General features: G+C 36.9%; 3 protein-coding genes across 3 annotated transcripts in view; 2 read left to right on the top strand and 1 right to left on the bottom strand.

Annotated features, from left to right (window-relative positions):
* Positions 1-17,847, bottom strand: part of rnf214 (ring finger protein 214) — a 28,719-nt gene extending 10,872 nt beyond the window's left edge. Inside the window, exon 1 of the mRNA XM_067438471.1 lies at positions 17,665-17,847. The gene's annotated coding sequence lies outside the window, so the exon portion shown is untranslated. The remainder of the gene's footprint in view (positions 1-17,664) is intronic.
* LOC137070921 (uncharacterized) lies at positions 629-19,015 on the top strand. Its single transcript, XM_067438473.1, has 8 exons — positions 629-978; positions 1,068-1,154; positions 1,292-1,333; positions 1,604-1,728; positions 8,998-9,087; positions 9,486-9,574; positions 18,459-18,530; positions 18,624-19,015. Exons 1-7 carry the CDS (start codon positions 807-809, stop codon positions 18,514-18,516), a joined length of 663 nt encoding a protein of 220 aa, XP_067294574.1. The 5' UTR covers positions 629-806; the 3' UTR covers positions 18,517-18,530; positions 18,624-19,015.
* A 1,138-nt stretch (positions 19,016-20,153) lies between these two features.
* Positions 20,154-24,812, top strand: si:dkey-111e8.4 (uncharacterized protein LOC793802 homolog). Its single transcript, XM_067440120.1, has 3 exons — positions 20,154-20,280; positions 20,550-20,688; positions 24,578-24,812. The coding sequence occupies exons 2-3, from the start codon at positions 20,552-20,554 to the stop codon at positions 24,810-24,812; spliced, it is 372 nt and encodes a 123-aa protein (XP_067296221.1). The 5' UTR covers positions 20,154-20,280; positions 20,550-20,551.
* The last annotated feature ends 380 nt before the right edge of the window (positions 24,813-25,192 follow it).

Below are 25,192 nucleotides of genomic sequence, written 5' to 3'. Positions count from 1 at the left end.
CTAGTTTTATATAATCAAAACAGCAAAGTGCAGTTCCCATCTATCTATCTATCTATCTATCTATCTATCTATCTATCTATCTATCTATCTATCTATCTATCTATCTATCTATCTATCTATCTATCTATCTATCTATCTATCTATCTGTCTATCTGTCTGTCTGTCTGTCTGTCTGTCTGTCTGTCTGTCTGTCTGTCTGTCTGTCTCTCTCTCTCTCTGTCTGTCTGTCTGTCTGTCTGTGAAGGAATAGTTCTCTAGTCTATAGCATTGTACTTCAATGTAAATGAGGTGCAACTCAGTGGGAGTTCAGATAGTAATGCTGCCTGATACTGATGGAAAGTTTAGAGTAGAAAAACCCTATAGAAATCAATAATACAGTGACCTGCAAAGATTTAATTGCTGTCCGTGTGAACAGAGCTCTTCTGGACACTAAGTAAATGCAATTAAGGAAGACTGATTTTGGTTTCTCATCTGCTTTATTTTATATTTTTCAGAGTATGCAACATGTTTTTTAATGGTCATCAAGTTATGGTTATACCTCTTCCCACTGCTTCCTGTTTGCGCCTATTCTGAGACTTAAACTGCATAGCTTTCAAACCATCATCAACTGATGTCGAGAAATGTGGTCTGACTTTGGACAGAAAAGGAAGTGCTTAAGAGAAAAGAAAAAGCAACACTATCATTTTAACACGATCAACACAACCACATTCAGTATTTTTAAGTATCGTCACTAGTTTTTCAGTCTCTGGGGGTCTGATACATGATTCTTGTTACTGCGCGTATGTGCCGTTAAGTGGTTGAGAGTGATGGAGCTGCAGGAGCGTTTTTCTGTGTGCATAAATGAATATGAGTTAGGTGATGGAGATGCAGAAAACAGAGAGACACAGAAAAATGATGCTGTTAAAACAGAAGACATTTATCAAACTCTTCAGAGCCCACCTGCAGACCAAGGACCTAACGGTACGGCACTGATCTCAGGTGAGACAGATGAAATTCTTGGAGCCAAACGTTCATGTAGTTTACAATCAGTATTTCTGTGTTAACCTTTATTCATCTCTGTTTAACAGAGTGTCATCAAAGGAAGTATGTGTTTTTACTGTTTGCTGTGAACATTCTTATCTCAACCATCACCCTTACCATTGTGGGTCTAAATTGTAAGTTTCATGGCACAGCATTTGAAATGTATTAATGATTGACAAAATAAATGTTTGTGACAGCAGTAGGCTAATGAGTACATTTAAATGTAGTTTGACCAAATATTTATGAATAACATATTTTTCTCCCACCTTAGACTCTCACAACAAAGAAACACAACCAATGAAAGGACAAAAAGGTTATTTTACATTTTTTTTAGCTGTTGAGAACTAATTTTACTCACTTTACTCATTCTTCACTGTGTCAGATGGGTTATATGTAAGTGTGTAAATGCTCACACATTTAATTGATCTTAATTTTGGCTATTGTGTGCATCATCTGAGCTAAAACTGAACTGTTAAAATTGCTCTTGTTTTGCTCTAAAACTATCCTGGCAGAATAGTAATACAAGGCATTTTCTGTTAACTAACAGATACGTAATACTGAATGTTCTTTGTTTGTCTTTCAGAAGTCTGGCTTCTCTATAACAATGCGTTTTATTTGTTCTGGAGTGTCAAGAGTGACTGCCACACTGCTGAGAGCTTCTGCTCTAAGAGGAATGCCAGCCTTGCCGTGTTATCTGCACATAACAAGGTACAGCATCTATTCATCCGCTTCTCTTTTTTTTCTGCATGACAGCATGAATACACAATATTGGTTTAATTTTGCTTATTTAGGAGAAAAAAGCATCAAACAATACCAGCAGTACAACATACCTGCATTTAAGACATGTTCAACAAATTCCAACATGAAATAATAAAGTAAAAATTACTTTACATAAGGAGCCAAATTTATTAAGCAAATTTAGCCAGACCACATCAGGCTACATGAGAGTAAAATTATTAATTAAGATCAGGGTAATTCTACCTCATGAATTCATTATTATTTATTATATGGTTAAAGGTGCCATGTGTAAACATTGAGGTAAAAATATCCAAAAAAAATGACCTACACGCATCAAAAGAATGAGAAGAAATAAGGGCGTTGATGTCATTAAAAAAATGTCAAGTTATAGTGCTGCAGAGATATCAACCTTAATTAGCAGTAGCATTACTATCCCCAGCCCGACAGGTGTCGTAATACCAGTCTCGGCCATGGGAGGCGGTATGTGGGCAACATTACCACCAGCCAACCTGCAATACACGAATAACTCGCACGGCTTGTGGGTGTGTACTTGAACCTGATGTCAGTCGTGTGGAAAGTACAGCCCACTACTTCAGTTCAGGGAAGAGAGCGGACGGATGGCCGAAGCCCTTGGTCCCTTAAATGTATCTGATATGATAAAAATACAAGGGGGTAATCTAGAGCTCGGAAAGCGTTCCACCCCTAGGGGCTGCCATTGCTAACCAAGCCATCACCTGCTGTTAGCATCCCATTCATTTTTGAGTCACTTTGACAGTGAATAACTTTACATCTGAGACGTTTAAAGACTCCATTTGTCCATTGTTTATTTCTAAAGAAGCACGACAATGCATAAAAGGCTCCATTACCTTGTATCTTACACTATCGCCCCGCAGAAGCTGTTTTTGTAAAAATAGGCTAACGATTGCGTCATAACCAACGCGACTCTGTCGCACAGTTGAGAAATTACCGTATAGACCTAAGGAGACGCTCGCAGGCAATCTTCTACTGTCTATGAGACAGTCGGGGGGACGTGGAGACATAAAGTCTGATAAAGTCAAGGGGGAAGAATGGGGAGAAGCCCATAGTGAGCCAAAAGCAACGGGAGAAAATATTTAAACAACGTGATTCAGCTTTCACTTTCCACAACTACTAGAAGACCTACAGCTGTCAGACAGGAGGCTCACGTCACATCTACGTCCTCAAGCTCAGTCTGAGCCTGTGCAGTTCAGTCAGCCATTAGGAAGTGAGTGCCCCTAGGTTGACTTCATTATTTCGCCATTGACGTCAATGGGATCGCTCTTTTACTGTCTATGTAAAAATAGAAAGTGCGGGCGACTGTGTCCCGTCCCGTCATAATAAAAGTCCCAGTACTCGCGAGCCGTTTAGAATAGGCGCCCTCCAGTGGACGAAAAGTTGCATAGTGCACCTTTAAGACAAAGTTTTGAAAGTGATTTGGTTCAGGAAATGTGCGACCAGGATGGTGTGTCCATTAACACAGTTGATCCAGTACTCAATCTATACACATGTATTGTACACATCAGCATGGGAATCAGGCCATAGTCACAGGGAATCAGACAGAATCGGATATTGCATGTTTTCTAAACAAATTAACAAACAATCTTAAAGGTGCCCTAGAATGATTTGAAACAATATGTTAAGTTGTTCTCTGGTATCTACATAGAGGGTATGTGGCTTATTTAAGGGCAAAAATTGTCCAGATACAGTTTTACAGGTACATTTATAAACCTATAAATTGTCCCTAGGATGTAATGCTCTGTTTTTGCTTTATTTGGAAGGGTCATGAATATTAATGTTGAGCTCTGCTCTGATTGGCTTATTTCAGCAGCTCACAACAGTTTAGCTGTTCAGCTCGTGAGTCCTGACCTTCCTGACACACTTTAAGCAAAACATCTCAAATGGAGACTGAGATATTGCAGCTTACGAGAGAGCGCGCGGTTTGTGCGGTTGCCAGCTTTCAGTAATTAAATGCCCCAAACAGAGCTTTTCTGTGAAAAAACCCGTAGGATATACAGTGTTATAAACATGTACAATCTGGCAACCATATGCACGCGAGCTCTCTCTCTCTCTCGCGTGCCGGTGAACGGAAAATACCAAACAAGTAAGCTGCATTTTATCAATCTCCATTTGAGATGTTCTGCTTAAAGTGTGTGTCGTTCAACTGTCACAATGTCTAACGTTACGCAGTGACTGTGATATAGCCTAATCTGAAATACAAATAGGCAAAAACATCATAGGAAACACCATACTTCAGTTCTCAAAAATATAAATATATAACTTATATTTTTACAAAATGAATAGCCTTTTCAAATGACTTTTTAACGTAGCCTAAGTTATGTTGGAAAAGGTGACGTTTTCTAGAAAGATCCAGTGAACGATCTAAGCAAATAAGGTTGTACTTTGTAATAGCTACAAAATTACCCTTTCATTAGACACACTGCTACTTGGTGTTTCCTATTGTTACTGTACTAGCATCTTTCGTTATCTAGACAATGCTGTCTCTCTAAGAAACTTTCAATTTAATCAGAAATTGTTTAAACAGTCAATAAGGGGATAAATCGCTACTGCTTGCAGGAATATAGTTGCCACTTTCTTCAGTTTAAGACGCTGAGTGAAACTTGCTTAATGGGCCGAACAAACGAACGATCTTGAATTAAATTGTTGTGGTATCTATCGATTTGGATTATAAACATAAACCATATGACTGTTGACATTTTTTATCTGTGGGAAGGGACAAGTCTCCTGCACAGCCTGGAACATGACGTGTGTCCATGCGAGCAGCTTGTTTTGATGATTCGCTCCATTTCCGCCTGACAATGCACATGTTTGGACGGATGCAAATGTTGGTGGCATGCATATAAATGATCCCCAACGCTTGCGTCATGGTTGGGTTTATGTTGAGAAGCACCTTTTCCCCCTTGTGTTATGGATTCACGAGATTTACATAAGAAGTAGGGGGCAATGATGTTTGAATGTTTGAGACTCACAGTATGTGATCTCCATGTACAACACATTCTCACACCCAACTCGTCACATATGGACGCTTGACCAGGACCCCTTGTCGTCACTTTTCAACGAACTGGGCGTACCTTTATCGTCAATTTTTGACGCGCTGGGTGCTCCATTCATTTCAATGAGAAACCTTTGGCGTCATACACAGACGCACTGGGAATGGGAATATTATCGTCATGGTGAAATTTAATTTTGATTTATTTATTGAAATTATTTATTGGTTTATAATTTTGCCATTATAACATGTTGGAGTGTGATTCTCAATTAAATCAGAAAGCATAATTTCATTTAAATTTATTTTATTTACGCTATTTAGACACATTTTAACATGATTTCATTTACATTTATTTTATTTACGCTATTTAGACACATTTTAACATGTAACCCAACCCCACCCCATCCCTTAACCTACCAATTTGTGTGAACATGATATAAAACACAGGATATAACATACGACTGCATCCACGAGTTATTCAAAAAAGTTAAATAATCCAAGTTTTCTGAGGCCAAACGATTGATTTGCATGAAGAAAATCCCCAAAAGCGATCAGCATCTCCATCCGCCGAAGATCATGAACAAACACATCAAATTTCAAATATTGCCGCTGTCATGACCATAGACAGTAAAAGAAATGGACAGAGCTATCCCATTGACTTCTACAGCGTTAAGTGATGTCAGTATAGGAGCACCTTACTTCCTGATGGCTGAGCGAGCTGCGCAGGCTCAGACTGAGCTTGAGGACGTAGATGTGACGTGAGCCTCCTGTCTGACAGCTGTAGGTCTTCTAGTAGTTGTGGAAAGTGAAAGCTGAATCACGTTGTTTAAATATTTTCTCCCGTTGCTTTTGGCTCACTATGGGCTTCTCCCCATTCTTCCCCCTTGACTTTATCAGACTTTATGTCTCCACGTCCCCCCGACTGTCTCATAGACAGTAAAAGTTTGCTGCGAGCGTCTCCTTAGGTCTATGCGGTAATTTCTCAACTGTGCGACAGAGTCGCGTTGGTTATGACGCAATCGTTAGCCTATTTTTACAAAAACAGCTTCTGCGGGGCGATAGTGTAAGATACAAGGTAACGGAGCCTTTTATGCATTGTCGTGCTTCTTTAGAAATAAACAATGGACAAATGGAGTCTTTAAACGTCTCAGATGTAAAGTTTTTCACTGTCAAAGTGACTCAAAAATGAATGGGAGTCAATGGGATGCTAACAGCAGGTGATGGCTTGGTTAGCAATGGCAGCCCCTAGGGGTGGAACGCTTTCCGAGCGCTAGATTACCCCCTTGGTCATGACTAATCCTGTCCCCCTGTGAAATCGTGTCCGCAAGGACCCCAAGAGCGATTCTATTGGCTGAAAGAAATTTGAATAGGTAATCTGTTCAGAGCCTGACTACAATTCTTACACAATCGCGTTTTGATTTTTGCTGTTTAAATTGTGTTAAAATAGACTTTAATGTCGTACAAAGCATATGTTTCATATATTAGTATTATATAACTGAAGCTATAAGTGCTTATATAAGTATATAATTCAGAACATGTTTTTGCTCCCATTATAGCAATCAATTAAATATTTTAAATAAATGTTTTGCTTGTGTACTTATTATGGCAATGAATTCATGGTTTATTAGTTTATTATTTAGTTATTTTTAAACAATTAATTGTCCAGAACCATGTATAACAACTTTTGATCAGGCATTTAAAACCGCTACCAGCGGACACGATTTCACAGGGGGACAGGATTTGTCATGACACCGCCCGTACTTCAGATTTCATAGTGAAATTGCATTGGCTCTCATATGTCTTGTGATCAATTGCGTCATTACGTCAGCATTGATTGTAAAATGTCATTGGCTCTCCTGTGTCTTGTGACCGATTGCGTCATGCTCAGGAGTCTTTTGAATTATTTGAATGAGATATGAATGAGTTTGTTCACGGGGCAGCGGGATCATCATTTCAGCGATTAAAACATCAAGATCAACTCTGTTCTTCACATGAAGACATCTTATGACTTCAGAAGACTTGGAATGCAACATGAGTAGGGCTGGGATAAACGATTATTTTTTAAACGATTAATCTAGCGATTATTTTTTCGATGCATCGGTTAATCTAACGATTAATTTTTCCTGTCCGATTCGGTTACGATTCGATTCGATTACCGATTATCTCCCCATTAATTGCCTAATAGCAATTTATACATGTTGATTTAATTATCTGAATGAAAAAACGAATTCCTTAACATTGCAATATATGTTTATTGCTCTTAAAATTCCAAAGTAAGACTATACAAGAGCAATGCATTCAATAAAACCTTGAAAACATAAAGTAGGCTACACACACACACACACACACACACACACACACACACACACACACACACACACACACACACACACACACAAATAAATAAGTATAAACCTACAACAAAGAAACATATTATACGATTTTTCTATGCATGCAACTCAGCCTACAGGCTATGCCCATCGATTAAATATCAACAAGTTGGTTAATCAAATCCAGGGACACACTGCAAGCGTGAGCGTCTCGGCTGCGTGGCGTGTCCGTTTTTGTTTCGGCTCCCATGTTAACAGGTTGGAGTTTACACACTGACTTTGACGCGCGGAAAACGCGTGCATGCTAGAAATAGAAGAGCGCCTATTTTTCACGTGTTGGGAGCGTCTCCAGGCAAAATAGAATAGGAAAAGATGTTTATATATCATTTTGACACGAATACATATTATTAAATTACATTTTCATGTTTGAAAGTCTGTAGGTTTACATTGTAATAATAAAAAACGTCAATTATCGATTTTGAAATATTGCAACTGTCAATAAAGAACGAAATATTCTGTAGCCTATTTTGCCGTCAATACCAGATATGTGGCTACTGCCAACGTTTTCTTTGCTGTATCAGTAGGCTATTTATGTTTAAAATTAGGAATAGGGCTTCCCTCCGCATCAATAGCAGCAGCAGCGCCGCGTCAGACACGTTTCTAGTGTGCAAAGGCAGAGAAAACGCCACGCAGCCCAGTGGCTGACCCGCAACAGAAACCCACGCGCATCCGCGGCATGACAGTGAAAACAGTTACATGTAGCGTGCATTATGGGCGCCAATATTCCGTTTAAAACCGGAATAGTCCTGGGATGAAACTGCTCACTTAGAGGATGGATACCCTCGGTCACATCAGCGCGATTAGACATTGAACATTTTAAATTTAAAACAGCTTATTATGTAGGTAGCCAATGTGTCCGATGCTTTCACTTGATGCAAACGTTTGTTTTTGTGATTAAAATACATCAAATATTACCAAAACATCTGTCTTCCTGTGTGCAGAAATTTGTTTATGTAGCCGTGACAACAAAACGCGTGCGCGCATGCCTGTGATGCTCCCTGCGCACCGCGCGCCAACCCCATAGACTGGCCAACCCGCAAGCCTTGCACTTCTGAAAGTCCGAGGAGCCACTCGAGTTGCTACCATAGATATACATAATAAATAATATACTTAATTACATAATATACTTTATTATGTACATCTATGGTTGCTACTACTCTCCGGCGCCGCCATCTTTATTTTGAATCTGACGAATCGACGCGCATATTTTGCGTCGACGTATTTTTTGCGTTGTCCCAGCCCTAAACATGAGCTAATACTTTTATACTCTTTTGGTCAGATTTTGCAATAAATCCATGTGACTGTACATTTATTTGCCTGGTATGTGTTTTATATTGTTAAGATGTGGGTAGGTTTAGGGTAGGAGTGGGGTTAGTTGCTCCAAAATATAAAAGTAGCCTTTAAATATTAATAAAATCATGTCTGCTTTTACAAACGCAAATAATTAAATGCGTTTGTGTATGACGCCAAAGGGTTCTCATTGAAATGAATGGAGCACCCGGCGCATCGAAAATTGACGATAAAGGTAGGCTACACCCAGTTCGTTGAAAAGTGACGACAAGGGGTCCTGGTCAAGCGTCCATATGTGACGAGTTGGGTGTGAGAATGTGTTGCCATGTACTGAACTCTTATTATTTCACCATGGCAAGGTTAAATCAATTTCATTCTAGGGCACCTTTAAATACAATATAACACCATAGAAATGCAACCAATAAGTTATCAATCACATAATGCTCTACAGAAAGCAAACCCCCCCCCCCCCCCCCACACACACACACACACACACCGATCAAAGGTAATTTTTTGTTGTGTGTTCATGGGCAGGTCTGGTTGATGTCTAGAACCAAATTAAAGCAATTTCTGGTGTCAAAAGGCTCATCAGAGGGATCTGGAGGAAGTGCTTTTGAATTTAAGGTATTATTTATCTTTTTAACTTTTTAAACCATTAAGATATTTGTGAATTTTTTTCCTGAACAAAACAATTCCCAGTTGAAAAGGTTTAAGTTGAAAGGTTGTAAAATTCTAGATCTTGAAAAAAAATGGCTGTATGTATATGTGATGAAAGTATCTACGGTTTATCTGTGTGTGTGAATTAAAAAAGTATGTGTAAATAAAATATTCAAATTGTAATAAAATAGAAAATAAAACAATCTGTCCATAATGTTTTTAATTTTTGTTCAAATTAATTTGCAAGTATTATTATGTAATTTTTAAGTATTCTAATATGAATTATTCAATTCAGACTCAACATGAACATCATTTTGATACATTTCTGTAAAAATAAATTTCTGACTGTTTTGGTTGTGTCTCAGGATGCTGAAGATGATTATGAGTGTGGCATCATTACATCTGATGTTGATATGGATCATGGAGATGGGTTTGTGTGTGAGAGAGTAGTGAGGTAACTCACTTCTTCACTGACAATGGCCTGAGAGCCAAATTGTTTGTGCTTTTCTGCTTGTATAAATTAAAACAACAGAAAAAAAACCTCTGAATTCTGAGTGCAAATTAGTTGAATTTTTGAGTAGTGAGTATATTTTGAGACTCGAGATTCATGTTGTCTTTTTCTTCAAGCAGCACTTGTCTTCATAACTCCAGCAGTTTGCAGTGATCTAGATCTGTGTGCTATTAATGTTAATATATGTTGTATAGGACAGTTCATGGGTCACAGTTCAGTGTCCAAAGAGCAAATATTAAAATATTTTGTTATACTTGATCCATATATTATATATATATATATATATATATATATATATATATATATATATATATATATATATATATATATATATATATATATATATATATATATATATATATATATATATATATATATATATATATATATATATATATATATATATATATATATATATATATATATATATATATATATATATATATAATATATATATATATATATATATATATATATATATATATATATATATATATATATATATATATATATATATATATATATATATATATATATATATATATATATATATATATATATATATATATATATATATATATATATATATATATATATATATATATATATATATATATATATATATATATATATATATATATATATATATATATATATACAATAATGTGGTTTTGTTTCATTAATAGTGTATAGCCTACTTTTTTCTTGATTTACCCCAAAAGAATAGAAGTGAAATGTGACAACATGCCCCATGGGTGGGGCACATTGTAATATGACCAAGTGACATAATCTGATATTATAATAAAAAATATGTACAAGACAAATTAAAATATTTGATCAATAAAATGCAATTATCACCTTTTTCATTTAAAATATGTGCATTTTTAAAAAATGAAAAATAAACTTTTTTTTTGTTTGACAATAAACACTGCTATACAACATAGTTCAAAACATAATATCAGATGTCTAATTATAAATAAACACAAAAAAACTGAAATAACGTGTTTTTTTTTTTTTCTAAAAAAATGTGCATTTTTTCCCCCCATTTTCTCTCTCTTGGCTATATACCCAGTGTTGATATGTTAACTGGCAAATACAGGTTTTGTCATGCTGGCATATGTAGGAAGGTTTCAGGGTTCTCCCCCAGAATTTTTTTTTATTTCGTAGATGTTATTTCCTGCATTGTGGTGCATTTGAGGCCATGTCCCTTGCCTATACCAATAAAAGAATTTAAACCAGTCAATACCAATAGTATAATAAAAAAGACTGCTGCCATAGAAATCAACAGTTTCACAGGTAATGATAATGAACAAGTTGCTTGTTTATTATGCTCCATGTCCAGATAGAAAAAGTGCAAACGCATTATGATAAATGATATTAGAGATATGTTTCAGGTCTGTGTCCACGAGCTATCACACTTGTTTTAAACGGTAAGAAAGGGAAGCAAAAGATTGCCTTGACAGCTAGTTAGCCAAGCCTTTCAATCGAGCCAACCTTGGAAAAAGCTTCTACAAACGTATGTAGAAATCCTTTTCAGTCTATGAGAAATGCCCAAGCGTCATTGAGGCCGAGGACCGCGGTGAATGAGTGAGGCAAGAAGTAGCGACAGTCTCAAAAGAGACCATTAAATATCAGGTTCTATATCATGGTTTAATTTCTTACGTGTTGTTATTATCATGTGTCCAGACTGGCTTTCGACGTCACTCCATCATTTACATTGAGTGGTACTGAACAGTAGGCTACCACTCAATGTAAACGATGAAGTCACCTTTTGCCATACTTAAAGTGATGCTGTTTTAAATTCAAGGCTGTAATGTAGGCCTTACTCAAGCCTATTTTTCAGTATTAGCTAGCCTACTTATTCTACAGTATAAAAATTTTTTTGTAATGTTTCTGAATAAATGCCCTGGAGCTCGCCTTGCTTTCCCTTAGCATAACCTGATGGATACACAAGAAGCGCAATAAAGCACTAGGGTTTATGTTGACATTGAACAATTACAAACATTAAGAATAATGTCTCAGCTCTGTAGGGCCATGCCATGCAAGTGAATGGTGTCCAGAACTCCAAGCGATGACATAAGTAAATCAGACTTTATTACTATTTTTAGTATTCCTTTTAAATGCCACAACTAGACTAACAACTAGTTTATTCATCACCAATTTACACAAAACATACCAATGTTCAGCATTTGTAAAAAATGGCACTCCAACAAGTGGAGATGGAGTACATTTTCCATTAGAGTTGTTTGTAGTGTGAAGATGTATTTTTCCAACATGCTACACCAGAGAGAAAAATATTAATAATAATGAAATAAAAAAAGACTGTTTTTGTTATGGATTTTACTTTTTAATGTCAGTATTTCATTTCTAGCCATAAGAAGTGTGCCTGATTTTTAAGTTTTCATCCCCCAACTATGTCCCTGAACCATAGATAGCAACAGTTAGCACAGGCCGTTAAAAAAGTTAAACAGCACATTATATAACATTTTTCAACTACTTGAAGATGAAGAATGATGGAGGGTCATCATCTCTTAACAGCTCATCCTTAAAGAAAAAATATAAGTGGATTCAAGTTTTTCTATTATACACATTTTAATTCATTAAAATTGATTATGCATACCTTGCTAAAAGGGGGGGGGGGCACAACTGGGGTTTTATATAAAAATTAAGTAATTTAAAATTAGCTGAGCAATATTATAGTTCCATAATTAGAAACCCAGCATAGTATATGTATTTGTGTATTGCCACAGGTTTCAGGGAGAAAAGCAGAACATTCTTCTTCTGAAATTGGATTAGAATAAAAGATACAATTATCCATTACTTTTAAATTTGACTCTCTATATAGCCTATATAGAGTCCCAAGAAATGGGAGCAAGAGGAAACGGGTGATGTATGTATCAGCAGCCCATTTATCAGCAACAAAAACAAATTAAAGCTGCAAGCAGCATTTAGCAGGGTTCAAGCATTTAAGGCCTTTAAACAGTTACAGTCTTTTGCATTTAAAGCCTTTCAGCGGCAAAATAATTAGAGACAGAGTAATAAAGAGACAGAGACGGACAGACAGACAGACACACTTCTGTTTTACATAAAGATATTTTAAATAAATTATTAGTAACAAAATGCTTACTCCTAGTCTTGTAGTAATTTTTACACATTAATCATACCATCATTTTGGCAGAATTGTCAATACCACTGCTTAAATAAAAATGAATTGATCAAATTTGACAAAATGTAATTGTACATCTTATAATAGTGGTTTTATAATTTCCAAATATGAATTATAGAGCAACAAGATGACAAAATGACTTTTTTTAACCAGCAGGTGGCAGCAGAGAACCACTCATTAGCTCATTTGAAATGGTTGTTTATCATTAATGGGCACATTTTCCAAGTGAATGCCCTCAAACATGTTAACTCACAAACACATTTTGTTGCAGATATAGATATTTGAAATACATGATAGGTAACAAGTTGCTTATTCCAAGTGCCTCCGAACTGTCCTATGAATACTTCGACCTCATCTAACATGGCGTTAGACAAAGTCTCCACCACAATACTGTCGCTGCGATCGCGGAGAGGTCCACGGTCAGAAGACGCGTGCTTCATGGTGAGCGCGGTAAAAATCTCTCCCGGTGTAGTGCCGAATTCTGACCCTGCCAGATTATTACCCCCCTACTATTGGTAGGTTTAGGGTTAGTTGTGGGGGAGGGGTTAGGATTAGGGGTGGGGTTAGTATTAGGCAATCAGTGACTTCAATGAGAGGGGTAATAATTTGTCAAGGGGTCAAAATTCGGCACAACACCGGCTGTGCCTCGTTCCACATAACACTAATACACCTGCTAACTTCGCGATGAACACTCCGACCAAGGGAAACATTGTTCCCACCACTGACATTGGGCAAAGGACAATCTACATTGGGCAAAGGATTCACCGTTTGTGCTTAGTACACTCTAAAAACTCCAATTAATAAAATGTTGGAAGAGCAAAAAAATATATGTTGAACAAATTTTCTTACTTGTGCTTAGTTAAGAAGACTAATTATATTAAGTCTGCAGAAATATATTTGAAAAACATTAAATGAATTGATGTTTTCAAATCCAGTTAACATTTAGAATTGCAAATGTTGACTGGACTAAAAAACGCGAATCCAGTCAACATTTTATAAAAGTAGGCTATATGGCCAACACAATATTTTACTATGGTAAATAGATTTTGGTTTGTGCTGTTGAAATGGGCTGTTAGAAACATTTGATAAAATAGCCTATATCAGAACAATATTTGTGAAATTAGATATATAGTATTTTCAATGTTTCTGCATTATAATGAGAAGATGGATCCTACAACACTTACATATTACATATTTAATATACATATATAATTCATGAACATATGTAGTTAATTGTGGCATTTAATCTGCCTAATTTTAATTAATAGCCTACGTACAAGAGCTTGTCTGACTACGCGAAAGGATCTGTATTGCTCGTTTGATTTCGCGGACGCATCTCTGGAGTACTTTGATTTCGCGAAAGGATTGAGATCAAAGGACTTTGCGAGGTTCACCGAGAGGCAGCAGCAGCAATTTTGAGGATGCAGTTCACGCGTCAGGTAGGCTAAGTGTTAATGATTAAACTGCAGACAAATATGTCGAACATATTAGGCTTGTGTGGATATTTAACGTTAGAAGTGAAGTAAGAAGTAAATTAGAAGTAAATATATCCAAGGGAAATAGGGATTATTTAGGCCTAAGTGATGTCTACGTCAAGTTCACTCCTCATCGAATAAATGATTTACGTTAGGTTAATGTGGTCTTTAACCATGTTTAAGTAATAATACATAATTTTGTTTTAAACTATAATACTATATAATGTATTTTAGATTTAATCTAAGCGTGTTGTGTGCTATTTTTGTGTCAGACAAACTTTCTCTCATTAACGTTAGCTATATGCTGTGGTGATATTTATACGTGCAAATTTACTGAAACATGTCAAACGTGTAACTTAATGTAGGCCAAATAATGTACGCTATTTAGTGTTACGTCTTACGTGGTTGTGTTGAATGTGATTTTTTTCGCGTTCCAACTTTTGAAATTGTCCCGTAAATTAAGGGAACAACACAACCATGAATACTATGATAAAATGGCGCTCATTTCATCGTCCTCACAAGTGGGACGAATTTTAAACTTTAGTTTAGTCACACATGGAAGTAAATTCTTAATATTGATAAAATGTATAAAGAATATAATTTTTATTATTATTATTATTATTTTTTCTGTTTCTTTCTCCAACAGGGTGTGACCAAGATATCCATTGATGCTGACTCGTTGCAAAGTTTCTCATCCAAGCCAGTCAGTTCTTCTTAAAGGGATAGTTAACCCAAAAATGAAAATTCTGTCATTTACCCTCATATTGTTCCAAACCTGTATGAGTTTCTTTGATCTGCTGAACACAAAATAAGATATTTGGAAGAATGTTTGTAACCAAGCAGATAGAGCAACCAATCACTACCATAGTAGGGGGGAAAATACTATGGTAGTAAATGGTTGCTCTATCTGCTTTGTTACAAACATTCTTCCAAATATCTTATTTTGTGTTCAGCAGAACAAAGAAAATTATACAGTATTTGAACAACATGAGGGCGAATAAATGAAGACAGAATTTTCATTTTTGGTGAACTATCCCTTTTCCAGCTGAAACACTGACAAGTAGCAAGAATGCTCCACTGTATCTACTTTGACTGTGTGTGTAGTTTCAAAACTAAAGGTGCATTAAAGACATTAAAGAAAAGTGACACGGGCTTTGGTCATTTTTTATTATTTAAAGAAATTTGAAATTAATTCTTATGAAAATGTATTGTTTGTATCCCAAATGTTATAAATGCAGATGATACAATGTGCTTTAATTTGTTTTTATCCTTGCTATAACATGTTGTAACTAGTTCCACCACTGCAATTTCTAGTAACAATTAAAACCATTTAAAAATGAAACCCCCAATTAAAACGTTTTAGTTGAATTAATTATAAAAACAGGTTGAGTAAACGTACATTTTAAAGTTGAAGTCAAGTTTGAGCCAACTAAAAATTATTAATTCAATTAACTTTAAAAATAATTGAGCAAACATACATTTTAATGTTGGAGTCAAGTTTGAGCCAATTAAAAAATATTAATTCAGGTAACAATTTCTAGAACAAAATTGAGTGAACGTAAAATATCTGTGGAACTAGTTACTAAATAATAATTAGTTGAAAGCACTAGAAATTTTTTACAGTGTATAACGTGAGGGTTAGTTTCACTTTCAAAATCACTGTCATCTGATATTCCACTTCAGAATCAGGGTCCGCGAATGGAAGACCCAACACTTCATTGCGGTTAAGCTTTATTGATGCCATTAGAAAATAATAATAGTAATAGGCTAATAATCTAATGCAAATACTCGCTGACGTTGACAATGCTCTGATAAAACAGCTCACTCGCACACCAGCTCCGCTTTTGTTCGCACTGATTCAATGTGCTCTTGCTCGAAGATTTTGTGTAGAATCATGATGTTTGTTTGAGTCGGGGATGAAGTATGACATGTCTAGCATCTAGTGGAGGGGAGGGGAGGAAATTTGACACCCTATTTGACAAAATCGGCTGTTTTATTTAGTGCGGCATCTTGTCGAGTAAACTCGGCTGTGGCGCAGAGGGTTAAAACATATTTTCAGGTGTTATTTTTATTGTCATGTAATATTATTGTAAAAAATAAATTAACAAATGAATTGTAAATTTTGACAAAATGGGATTTGCAATGTTATTATATAATTTTATAATGTTTATATATGCTTAGTGAGCAGAATGAACCAATGAGTGGTCTTCTGCTGCCCTCTGGTGGCTTTATGGCAATTTTAGGTATAAAGCTTTGGCACATTGAGATTGAAACCTTTTTACCTGTTATAGAGGCATCTAATAGCCCGATCTCCATGAAATGTTGCATGCTTGTTTAGAGTCATATGTCACATGTACTTACCTTTTTTCGAGAAGATCTAAACATTAATTGAGGAGTTAAAGGCTTTCAGGGACACTTGGTCAAAATCACATATTGCTATGAACCTATTATAGCCATCCAATTGCAAAAGTTTTTTTGTTGTTGATAATTATTGACCTAGAGTGTCAGAATGAGCAGATCTAAAAAATAATTTGAACATTATAATGGATGGAAAAGACCATTTACAGCTAATACAGGAAATTTACCCTAGGAAATACATTGCTTTAAAGCTTTTTTACAGTTATAGCGCCACCTATTGTCTGATCTCCATAAAATGCTTGCATGCTTCTTTGGCATGTTATGTCACCAAACAATTTTAGAGTTTTTCTGAAGTTTTTGAAAAGTTTTGAAATTTATGAGTTTTTCCTAAGTATTAATAGGCTTTTGAGTGTATTTTGCCAAACCTCTTTTGTAAATGAACCTGTTATAGCCATGCAAATGCAAAAGTTCAACTTTTTTTTTTGATAATTATTGATCTAGAGAGGCCAGAGACTGATTTGGTTCAGATCGGGCAAAAAACCAGGGACCAGTTTGCAAAAGTACATTTTTAACATAATCGCGAACATTTAATGAACGATTTGATTGACAGCAATGGTTCGAGACGCAAAGTTGTTCAGTATTAGGGGGATCTATCAAATGATATGCATATTTTGTGGAAGGGTGCAACACCATGTGATTACAGAGCCATAAAACTTGTTAGCGCCAGCTAGTGGCCGATTTCATTCAAAGTTTTTACAGCCCTCTAGGATCATGAGTCAAACATGCCCGTCAACTTTCCCCAAAATAAACCTAGGGAGGTTCTCACAAAGCGTGCTTCGTCATTCAAATGCGCTAACGGACTCCATTGTTGTTCTATGTATAACGTTACACTAGTCTGACGTGCAAAACCGTTTTGCTTGCTACTGCTAAGGTCTAGTCGCATAACGTACAATAGTCCATAAACCGAATCATGTCCTCATAAACTGCGAGTAAACACACACAAATGTTGACAGGCCACTAAATACAGTACATACCACAGAGACAGACGTCCTGCTGTTGTTGCTTCCCCTGTTCAATTTATTTCAGCCTCCGGATCTGATTCTGGATCATATCTGTATTAGTTAAATCTGGGTAGCGTTTTCTTCTCCACGCTTGAGGACGTCACTGCCTTGTGTGCGCTTGTCATTCTTTAGCTCCGCCCACACGATACGCCTCCAGGCGCTCGTTTTTTTCCAGAAAGACTCGGTACAGCCTATATTTATTTTATAAATATAATAAGACTAAAGACTAAAGACTTTTCGGAGATGCATGAAGGATGCAATACTACTGTACTCAAGATTGATATGAGATTGACTGAAACAATCATGATTGACATGAGATTGCCCCTTAAAGATAAAGATACTTACTAAATGTTTATTTAACATCTGACAGGAATTTTTGTTAAGTATTGCAGATGAGCACATCACAACATAAAACTGTTGTCAACTCTGCTTACATGAACCTGAGCAATGTGAATAAACGGATCTACATAACCTAACTAAACATAAGTTATCAATTTAATTTGTCCATTAGGACTGTTGATAAACTGAGGAACATTAACACATCAGCAACTACATTTAAATGTAGTATTGAACATAAATCACAGGTGTGTGTGTGTGTGTGTGTGTTTATCTGGTGGAGAGCTGCTGATGAAGGAATGCTGTCATCAAAGGCTTTGAGTCAGTATCCTACAGAATAAAACGTCTATTTAAATCTTAAGTTGTATTTTATTTCAAACAGAGTTATTTCAGCACTTTTCTGATTCTTGATTGCTTTGCATTTGCTGCAGAAATTTGTGGTGGAGCAGGGCCTGCAAGACATGGGTGGAATGTGTGGGGAAAACCTGAAATAAAAATATAAAGTAAGATAATTTAGTTACTTCTAAAACAGAAATCAAATGACCATTGTGCTATTTAAATGAGTGCTTTTGTATTATGTTTGTGCATTTTTGTAGGATCTGAGATGTTGGCAGATGGGCTTGAGCACTGAGGATCCTAGACCCTCCATCACTTCACCTGCCCTTAGTGCCTCATCTGGGCCAGATGTTGCTGTGGTCTCTTCATCCTCAGTTAACTCAGAGCCAGTGAATCATCAAGAAAAAGACCAAAAGCGACTAACAGTGCACTTATTACAAGGAATGATCCCCCTGGAGCTAAGAGCCTTGCTCAAGGACACACTTGTGGTGACGGCTATCAAACCAGAAAGCCCACTACACCGCAAAAGTCAAAACGCTATGAGGGACACAATGGATTGCTAGGACAGGTGAAGGTGTTCGCGGTGGACTGTTTCATTAATATAAAGCTGCAGAACTGGCACAGCTGTGTTGAGACGGCAGCAGATGTGGCATTCACCAACTGTAAATGTGTGAGAACAATTTGAATAAAGCTTTGTTTCACTTGTTGACTTTTATTCATTTATTGTGATGTTTACTTTTATTAATTATTTTACTGATTCATTCATTTGTCCAATTTTTGTCAGTAAATACAATTACAATATGTTAGGCTATCGTAGATGGTCTATTTCCCTGTTATCTAGCGAAAAAGGCTATGATCGTTTTCTGTTGCTCGGTCGGGGTCAGATCAGATGGCACAGACTTCTGACGGTCAGAAGGATAGCGTGCTGTAGACTATAGCGCTACTCCGCTAACGTTAGGCATTCACTCAAACTAAACTCCGTGATGATGAAGCCAATGTGGTACACGCATCAATCATCCATCAGCCTACAACTATGTTTTGCAGTTTGTTTTGAATTTTTTCCATTGAATTCGAACAGTAGCCTATGACACGTTCAGACTACTTTTACTTCAGGCATGCAGTAACTGGCAATAATTTCGATCTTTAAAAGAGATCTAAAGTTTACTAATATTAGTCTTGAATTTTCCCAGCTGAAGATAATTATGCTCTGCTATGATTTTGTAGATGGACCGTTTTGAGAATACTTCTCTGTAGCGCCACTTTTGACGACGTCCACTCGCTTTATAGCCTCCTCACCCACAGGTTTTGCTGGATATATTTACTTTTTTTCTGAAGGAAATCGATACAATCCTACACCTTTTGCTGTATATCTGACGGGGCAACCCAAAACACGTTTTCGTCATAGTTTCAACTTTAATCAACAACGATGTTTTTACTAGGCCTAAGTTAACTGTTTACAGTAGCCGGCTGGATCTCTTCAGTTTGTCAGTAGAAGATATCTTGGTGCCCGATTGTTTTCAAACATTCTGAAATGCCGTAGGCCTATATGAAATGAATATAAACGGATCTAAAATATCTGAAATATAAACGGATTAGACCAACTGGCTGCTGTAGCCTATAAACACCCTGGAAAAAATCAGCAAGTCCTAAAGGAAAATGAGTTTTATCCTGGGTTTTAGCGCCCTCTTCCGGTAATGTTTTGAAGTGCACTGTTTTAACCGTTGTTGCAACCTCTTGTTGTTGAAAAATAACAAAACGTAAATCTAACTAGTAACATCAAGCTAGTATTCTCACTTTTGTATTTATTTAATTAAAATAATGTTATTATATAGCCACAATCTTTTTTACCGTCTTCATCCATGACTGAGTAGCCTACGTTAACTGGTGATCAGAAGGATCAAACAGACCATCATTCAGGTAGAATATGCTACATCAAAGAAACGTCTTAGCCTACTTTATAAAAATATCCTTGTAACTCAAATGTAAAATATTTGTTTAGTTGTTCTGTTTCGTTGCACTACAAAACACACATTTGTTATTTCATAAGAAGTAAAAGTTGTAGGCTACAAGCTGGCTGGCAGCGCTAATCAAACAATTACCAGCATTTATAATGTCTAACGTTTAGTTATTGGTTATTAGTTATTGATCAAACAGTTAGGCCTAAACTTTTAGTCTTTGCGCTGTAGGGATGGACTCAGGAGATTCTCTGTCAAGGTGGCTGAGCTCTGATATTTTCATCGTGTTTGTGGTGTTGCTGTTGCTCCTGTTGCTGGTCATCTTTGCTGTATGCTGGCTAATGAGACGACATCGCACAAGACCCACGGAGTACTAAAACATACACAAACTCATATGCCTTAGATATGATTACCATAAACACAATATCAATCCCACGCACACTGTAGCTATCTGGGGTAGCCTAGGCCTACTCATTCCTGTTCTTGATAATGCAGAGGTCAGAGCCCTGGTCCAGCTAATTGTAGCTAATTGTCAAGTGTTCCTTAAAGCCCTCATGAAATCAAAATCTTATTTACTTTGTTAGCACATATTACAGGTCTTAGGGTGAACAATTAATGTGTGCAAGTTAATACACAGAAAAAAAAATTGTTTGCCGTAGACCCTGATGTGCCTTGAAACGCGCAACATAGTTTCCTCCTAATCTCTAACATTTTATTATCATAGCCTCCTCCATATAGCTTTGAAAAATTGAAAAACACCATTCTGTGCAGAATTTAAATGTGCCCTATTTAGTTTTGTTGTCTCCGCCGACTCGCGCACAATCCGCGCGGCGCTCGTGTCTCTTTAATCAAAGGATCTGGCCTAGATGCGTGAGGAGTGTAGCATAGAAATCTAGACGCACCCTAGCGGCAGCAAATTTAAACTGCCCGCAAGTGTCGTCTAAGATCTCTCATTACCCTTCTGAGCTGTATTCCCCTAACTCTTGCCGGACCAATCACATCGTGTATAGAGTCGGTGGGCGGGGCCATAATGACGACCGCCGAGTTGCGTTTGCGTGCTCCTAGTAAACACAGAAACTGGCGAACGGCGGTGGTCTTTCGAATCAGCTTTGACTGCGACTCTGGAAGACTTGGAGTTAAGCTTTTCTCTTAAGAACAAAGAACGGCACTGAAGTCATTCTTATAAAAGGGGTGTGTTCAGGGTTTTGCTGACCGGATACGACGAATGTTTAATCTATCAACAAGCTCCGTTTCACCTTCGTTGCTCTGGTTGGTGGTAGCGCTATCCTATCGCGTGCAGAGGGAGTTTGAAAGACAACCGTTTATCCCGCCTCTCGGATTGAGCCCTGTCAATGGTGAGTTTCCAGACCAAACAACTTGATGTGGGTCTGGCTTGTCAGGCTATGAGGAGTGCGCTGCGGCGGGGCGCGTGAAAGCAGAACTCGTTTGGTTCAATTTAAACATATATTTTTACACTGTCTGAATAATTTCCTATTGCATATATATTGGGCAATCTGCCTCTCACCATGTAGAAAATAGTAAATGTGTGAACATAACAGCTGATTTCAGCTACAGCTTCAGCAGTAGGCCGCGGGACGATTCAGATTAGTGATGCAAAGTCCAATTCATTTCACCGAACCGGTTCTTCTCGGACAGTTCGGCTCAATGACCCGGTTCAAAAAGCCGATTTATAGGTTCCTGACGTAATCATGCAATGATGTCACTATGCATTTATTTTATGCTTTTTAAAACATTTCGCTGTTTCATGTTATATCAAGAGAACATTCAAATTAAGTATGTAGCCTTATAATCTGTATCAATGCATATTGAAACAATTGAATAGTTATTGCCTTTCATTCACTTAATTGTGTTTGTGTTGTGTTCAGTTAATTAATTTACCAATCGCGTCAGATTCAACTGAAAATTGAGCAACTACAGTAGTCTACACATAGCCTATCAACAAACACGGATATGTTAGTATATAGAAAGAATAAACCAGTCTTATAAACTTATAGGCTACATTTCGCTTAAAGGGTTACTTCAGCGATTAGCATATGGCTTTGTATCAGTAGAAACCCTGGAGTATAATCAAATTATTGTGCTTTCCCCCCTCTCCCTGAGACAAGAGATTTATGCATTTTATTTCTGGAAAAATTCCTCCTATGATGCAAATTGACGATTTTTGCATCATAGGAGGAATGTTTGCCCAAAGGCTAAAGACTACAGCCAGCAGAGGGAGCCATTTCCGCATGTTTTGAATCCGCGCTTGGGGGATGGGAGATAACACTCGGCTCACAGGGAGAGCTCAGCTCAGCTACAGGCACTCATTTAAACGGAGCTATGGTGTGCAATGTAAGTCTTTTAACTTCTCAAATTAATTTCTATGAAAGTTAAACTTGTAAAGGCACGAACTAAAACGCGCCAGACTGAACTCGCGTTGTGAATGTATGCCGCGAGTGTAGTCGCGATTACCTCAGCTCTCATCACGAGAGCTCATTCAGCTCATTTATCTCACTCCTGCAGTTAGTGCTCAGTGCTGTGAGACTCGCGCGGTGACTCACTCATTATATTGAAGAGACACGTTGAGTTTTTAATTGTAGTGTCTTCTCTAACTCAGTCACTGTAATCAAGTTGGTGGCGTTGGGAATGGCACGGGGCAGCGAAGCATTCTGGGAATTGTAGTCTTTCATCCCCATGGGACAAAAATACATTTTCTGTCTTTTCTCAGTCTAGAAGACACCAAATTCAAAAATAATTTCACATTTCTACTATATTGATGACCCAGTTTAAATACAGATTCATCTTCCCAGCGCTGAAGTACCCCTTTAATAATAATCTGCATGCACAATAAATTACAGTAAAATGTAGGCCTATGTTTTTTTTGCATGTTTTAATAAAATGTTATTTAATAACAGCTGGTCATCATAAGCATATTTCCAGTAGTCTACGTGCCTCAGTCACAAACTCAGTCACCCTCGGAAATCCTCAGTAAACTTCGACAGATGTTTGAACCGCCTCAATTCGTTCTTTTTCAGTCAGACGTGCGTCATCATCAAGTGTGTGATATTTTCCCCCATCTAGCGGTGAAAAGGTATATGACCATGCAGTGAATAATAGTTTCTGTTCCTCTCAATTCTGATTTCGTTTTAACACCTACGGTGGCCGATTTAGTCCAAGATTAACATGGCAATCCTCCTCTTCACATTCGACACGGTGCCATCGAGTGTTAAAACACGAAAGGCGAAGCTTGAATTTATGAGTATGTCACTCTTTGGCTAATGTACTTTCAAGATGGAGGGGCAGCATGGCGACCGGCATTCAAACCCCTCACCCGTATGTATTTTCAATGGTATATTATAAATTTACGAGAATATTTTTTACTTGAAAGAAGTAAATATGCATTAACGAGCACTGTTTTTAGTGCTCGTTAATGCATATTTGCATTAACGATGTTTGTTTTTGTTTTGTTTTTAAACTCTGATGTTTGTTTTTAAAACTCTGATATCATGTTTTTGAAAAATGTTTGTTTTTAAAACTCTGATATCATGTTTTTATGTGTATAAATTATGTGTGAATATTACCAAACTCTCGGACAGTGCGATCTCTCTGTGGGTTATGTAATTGTTGTCATATCTATAAAAACTTGTATGTAATTAAAGTAAAAATGCTTGATAAACAAGTCTTTCGAATGGAAATAAATAACAAAAAATGTGTGTGTCTTCATTATATTTATTTTCATATAGGCCCAAAAAAAAAAAACCTGAGCTTAAATTACATCCAGTTTATCCGCAACAGTGCACAGGAGTGTGAATCCCGCGATATCCGCAACTGATCTCGTAGGTGTCTGATCCACTACGAGATGAGAGAACTGTCCTGCACTTTTTTCACCCCTCCCCTCACTGTAGCTGCCTAGTCTTGCCTTTATTTCAGGCGAGGCAAGGCGCATCTCAAACAAGCCTATTTTAACGGAAGTGAGAGGCTGTAAGTTTTGAATGCTTATATCCCCTGCAAATGTTGTCATTTTTTGGAACACATCAGCGTATTCCTAACCTTAAGGCTAACATAGTCATACTAAAAGCTAAAAAAAATTGATTTCAGGGGGCCTTTGAGAGCCCAATCAGCTAATTCAATGTATTTGAATATTACTGGAGCTAAAATTTTAAGTAAGGTAGATTTTCAGGAACAGGATTGAGCACCCCAGCTATATCATGACAATATTCTTTGACCTATATGTCTGACCTCGCTTTCTACTTCTCAAGGAAAATGGCTGAAATAGAGATTATTCCAGTTGATGCTGCAGACTTGGGGAACTCAGCCAGATTTACCCTGAAGATTGTGACTGAGCAGACACATGCAACGGAGCTTGTGGAGATGTTAACTCTTAGAGGTCACTCTGTTGAGGCTTCAGATCGCCATTGTAACCCCTCTGTCTCTGCTGTTACAGAAGACGATGACGACAATCAAGATTACACCGATGCGCAACAAAATATATAAATCTGTAGTTTTTTGGTTTTTTCAATCATAACGTTTAGTTTTCTTTAATTTTTTAAATTATAAATATCTATAGAACTATATAAACAAGTTAATTTGTTATTTTGTATGCAACAAGAACTTCGACTGAAAGAAATATTATTTTTTTATTTACAAGACACTTGAGTTTACCCATGGGCTCCATGCATCCCTGCCGCCCTAGGACAAGCGGTTTGGAGAATGGAAGGATAAATCTATACTGTATGTATGTAGTAGGCCTATCTGTAACTTAAAAATGACAAAATGAGGCTGTAAAATGTACAATGTAAAATTTAGTTGGAGGATTTAATTGGCTATGAATACACACACATTCCAAACAAAATGAAAAACTAAATTGGCCTTCA

The sequence above is a fragment of the Pseudorasbora parva genome, chromosome 3 (assembly GCF_024679245.1).
Source record: "Pseudorasbora parva isolate DD20220531a chromosome 3, ASM2467924v1, whole genome shotgun sequence".
Lineage (NCBI taxonomy): Eukaryota > Metazoa > Chordata > Actinopteri > Cypriniformes > Gobionidae > Pseudorasbora > Pseudorasbora parva.
The sequence above is the reverse complement of the archived record's forward strand: the minus strand, read 5'-3'. Positions and strand labels throughout refer to the sequence as shown.

Coding starts and splice junctions, on each gene's coding strand:
- LOC137070921 (XM_067438473.1), top strand. CDS start 807: ATGGAGCTGCAGGAGCGTTTTTCTGTGTGCATAAATGAATATGAGTTA. Junction 1,729..8,997: donor TGTTATCTGCACATAACAAG/GTACAGCATCTA, acceptor GTTCATGGGCAG/GTCTGGTTGATGTCTAGAAC. Junction 9,575..18,458: donor GTGTGTGAGAGAGTAGTGAG/GTAACTCACTTC, acceptor CATTTGCTGCAG/AAATTTGTGGTGGAGCAGGG.
- si:dkey-111e8.4 (XM_067440120.1), top strand. CDS start 20,552: ATGGACTCAGGAGATTCTCTGTCAAGGTGGCTGAGCTCTGATATTTTC. Junction 20,689..24,577: donor CATCGCACAAGACCCACGGA/GTACTAAAACAT, acceptor CTACTTCTCAAG/GAAAATGGCTGAAATAGAGA.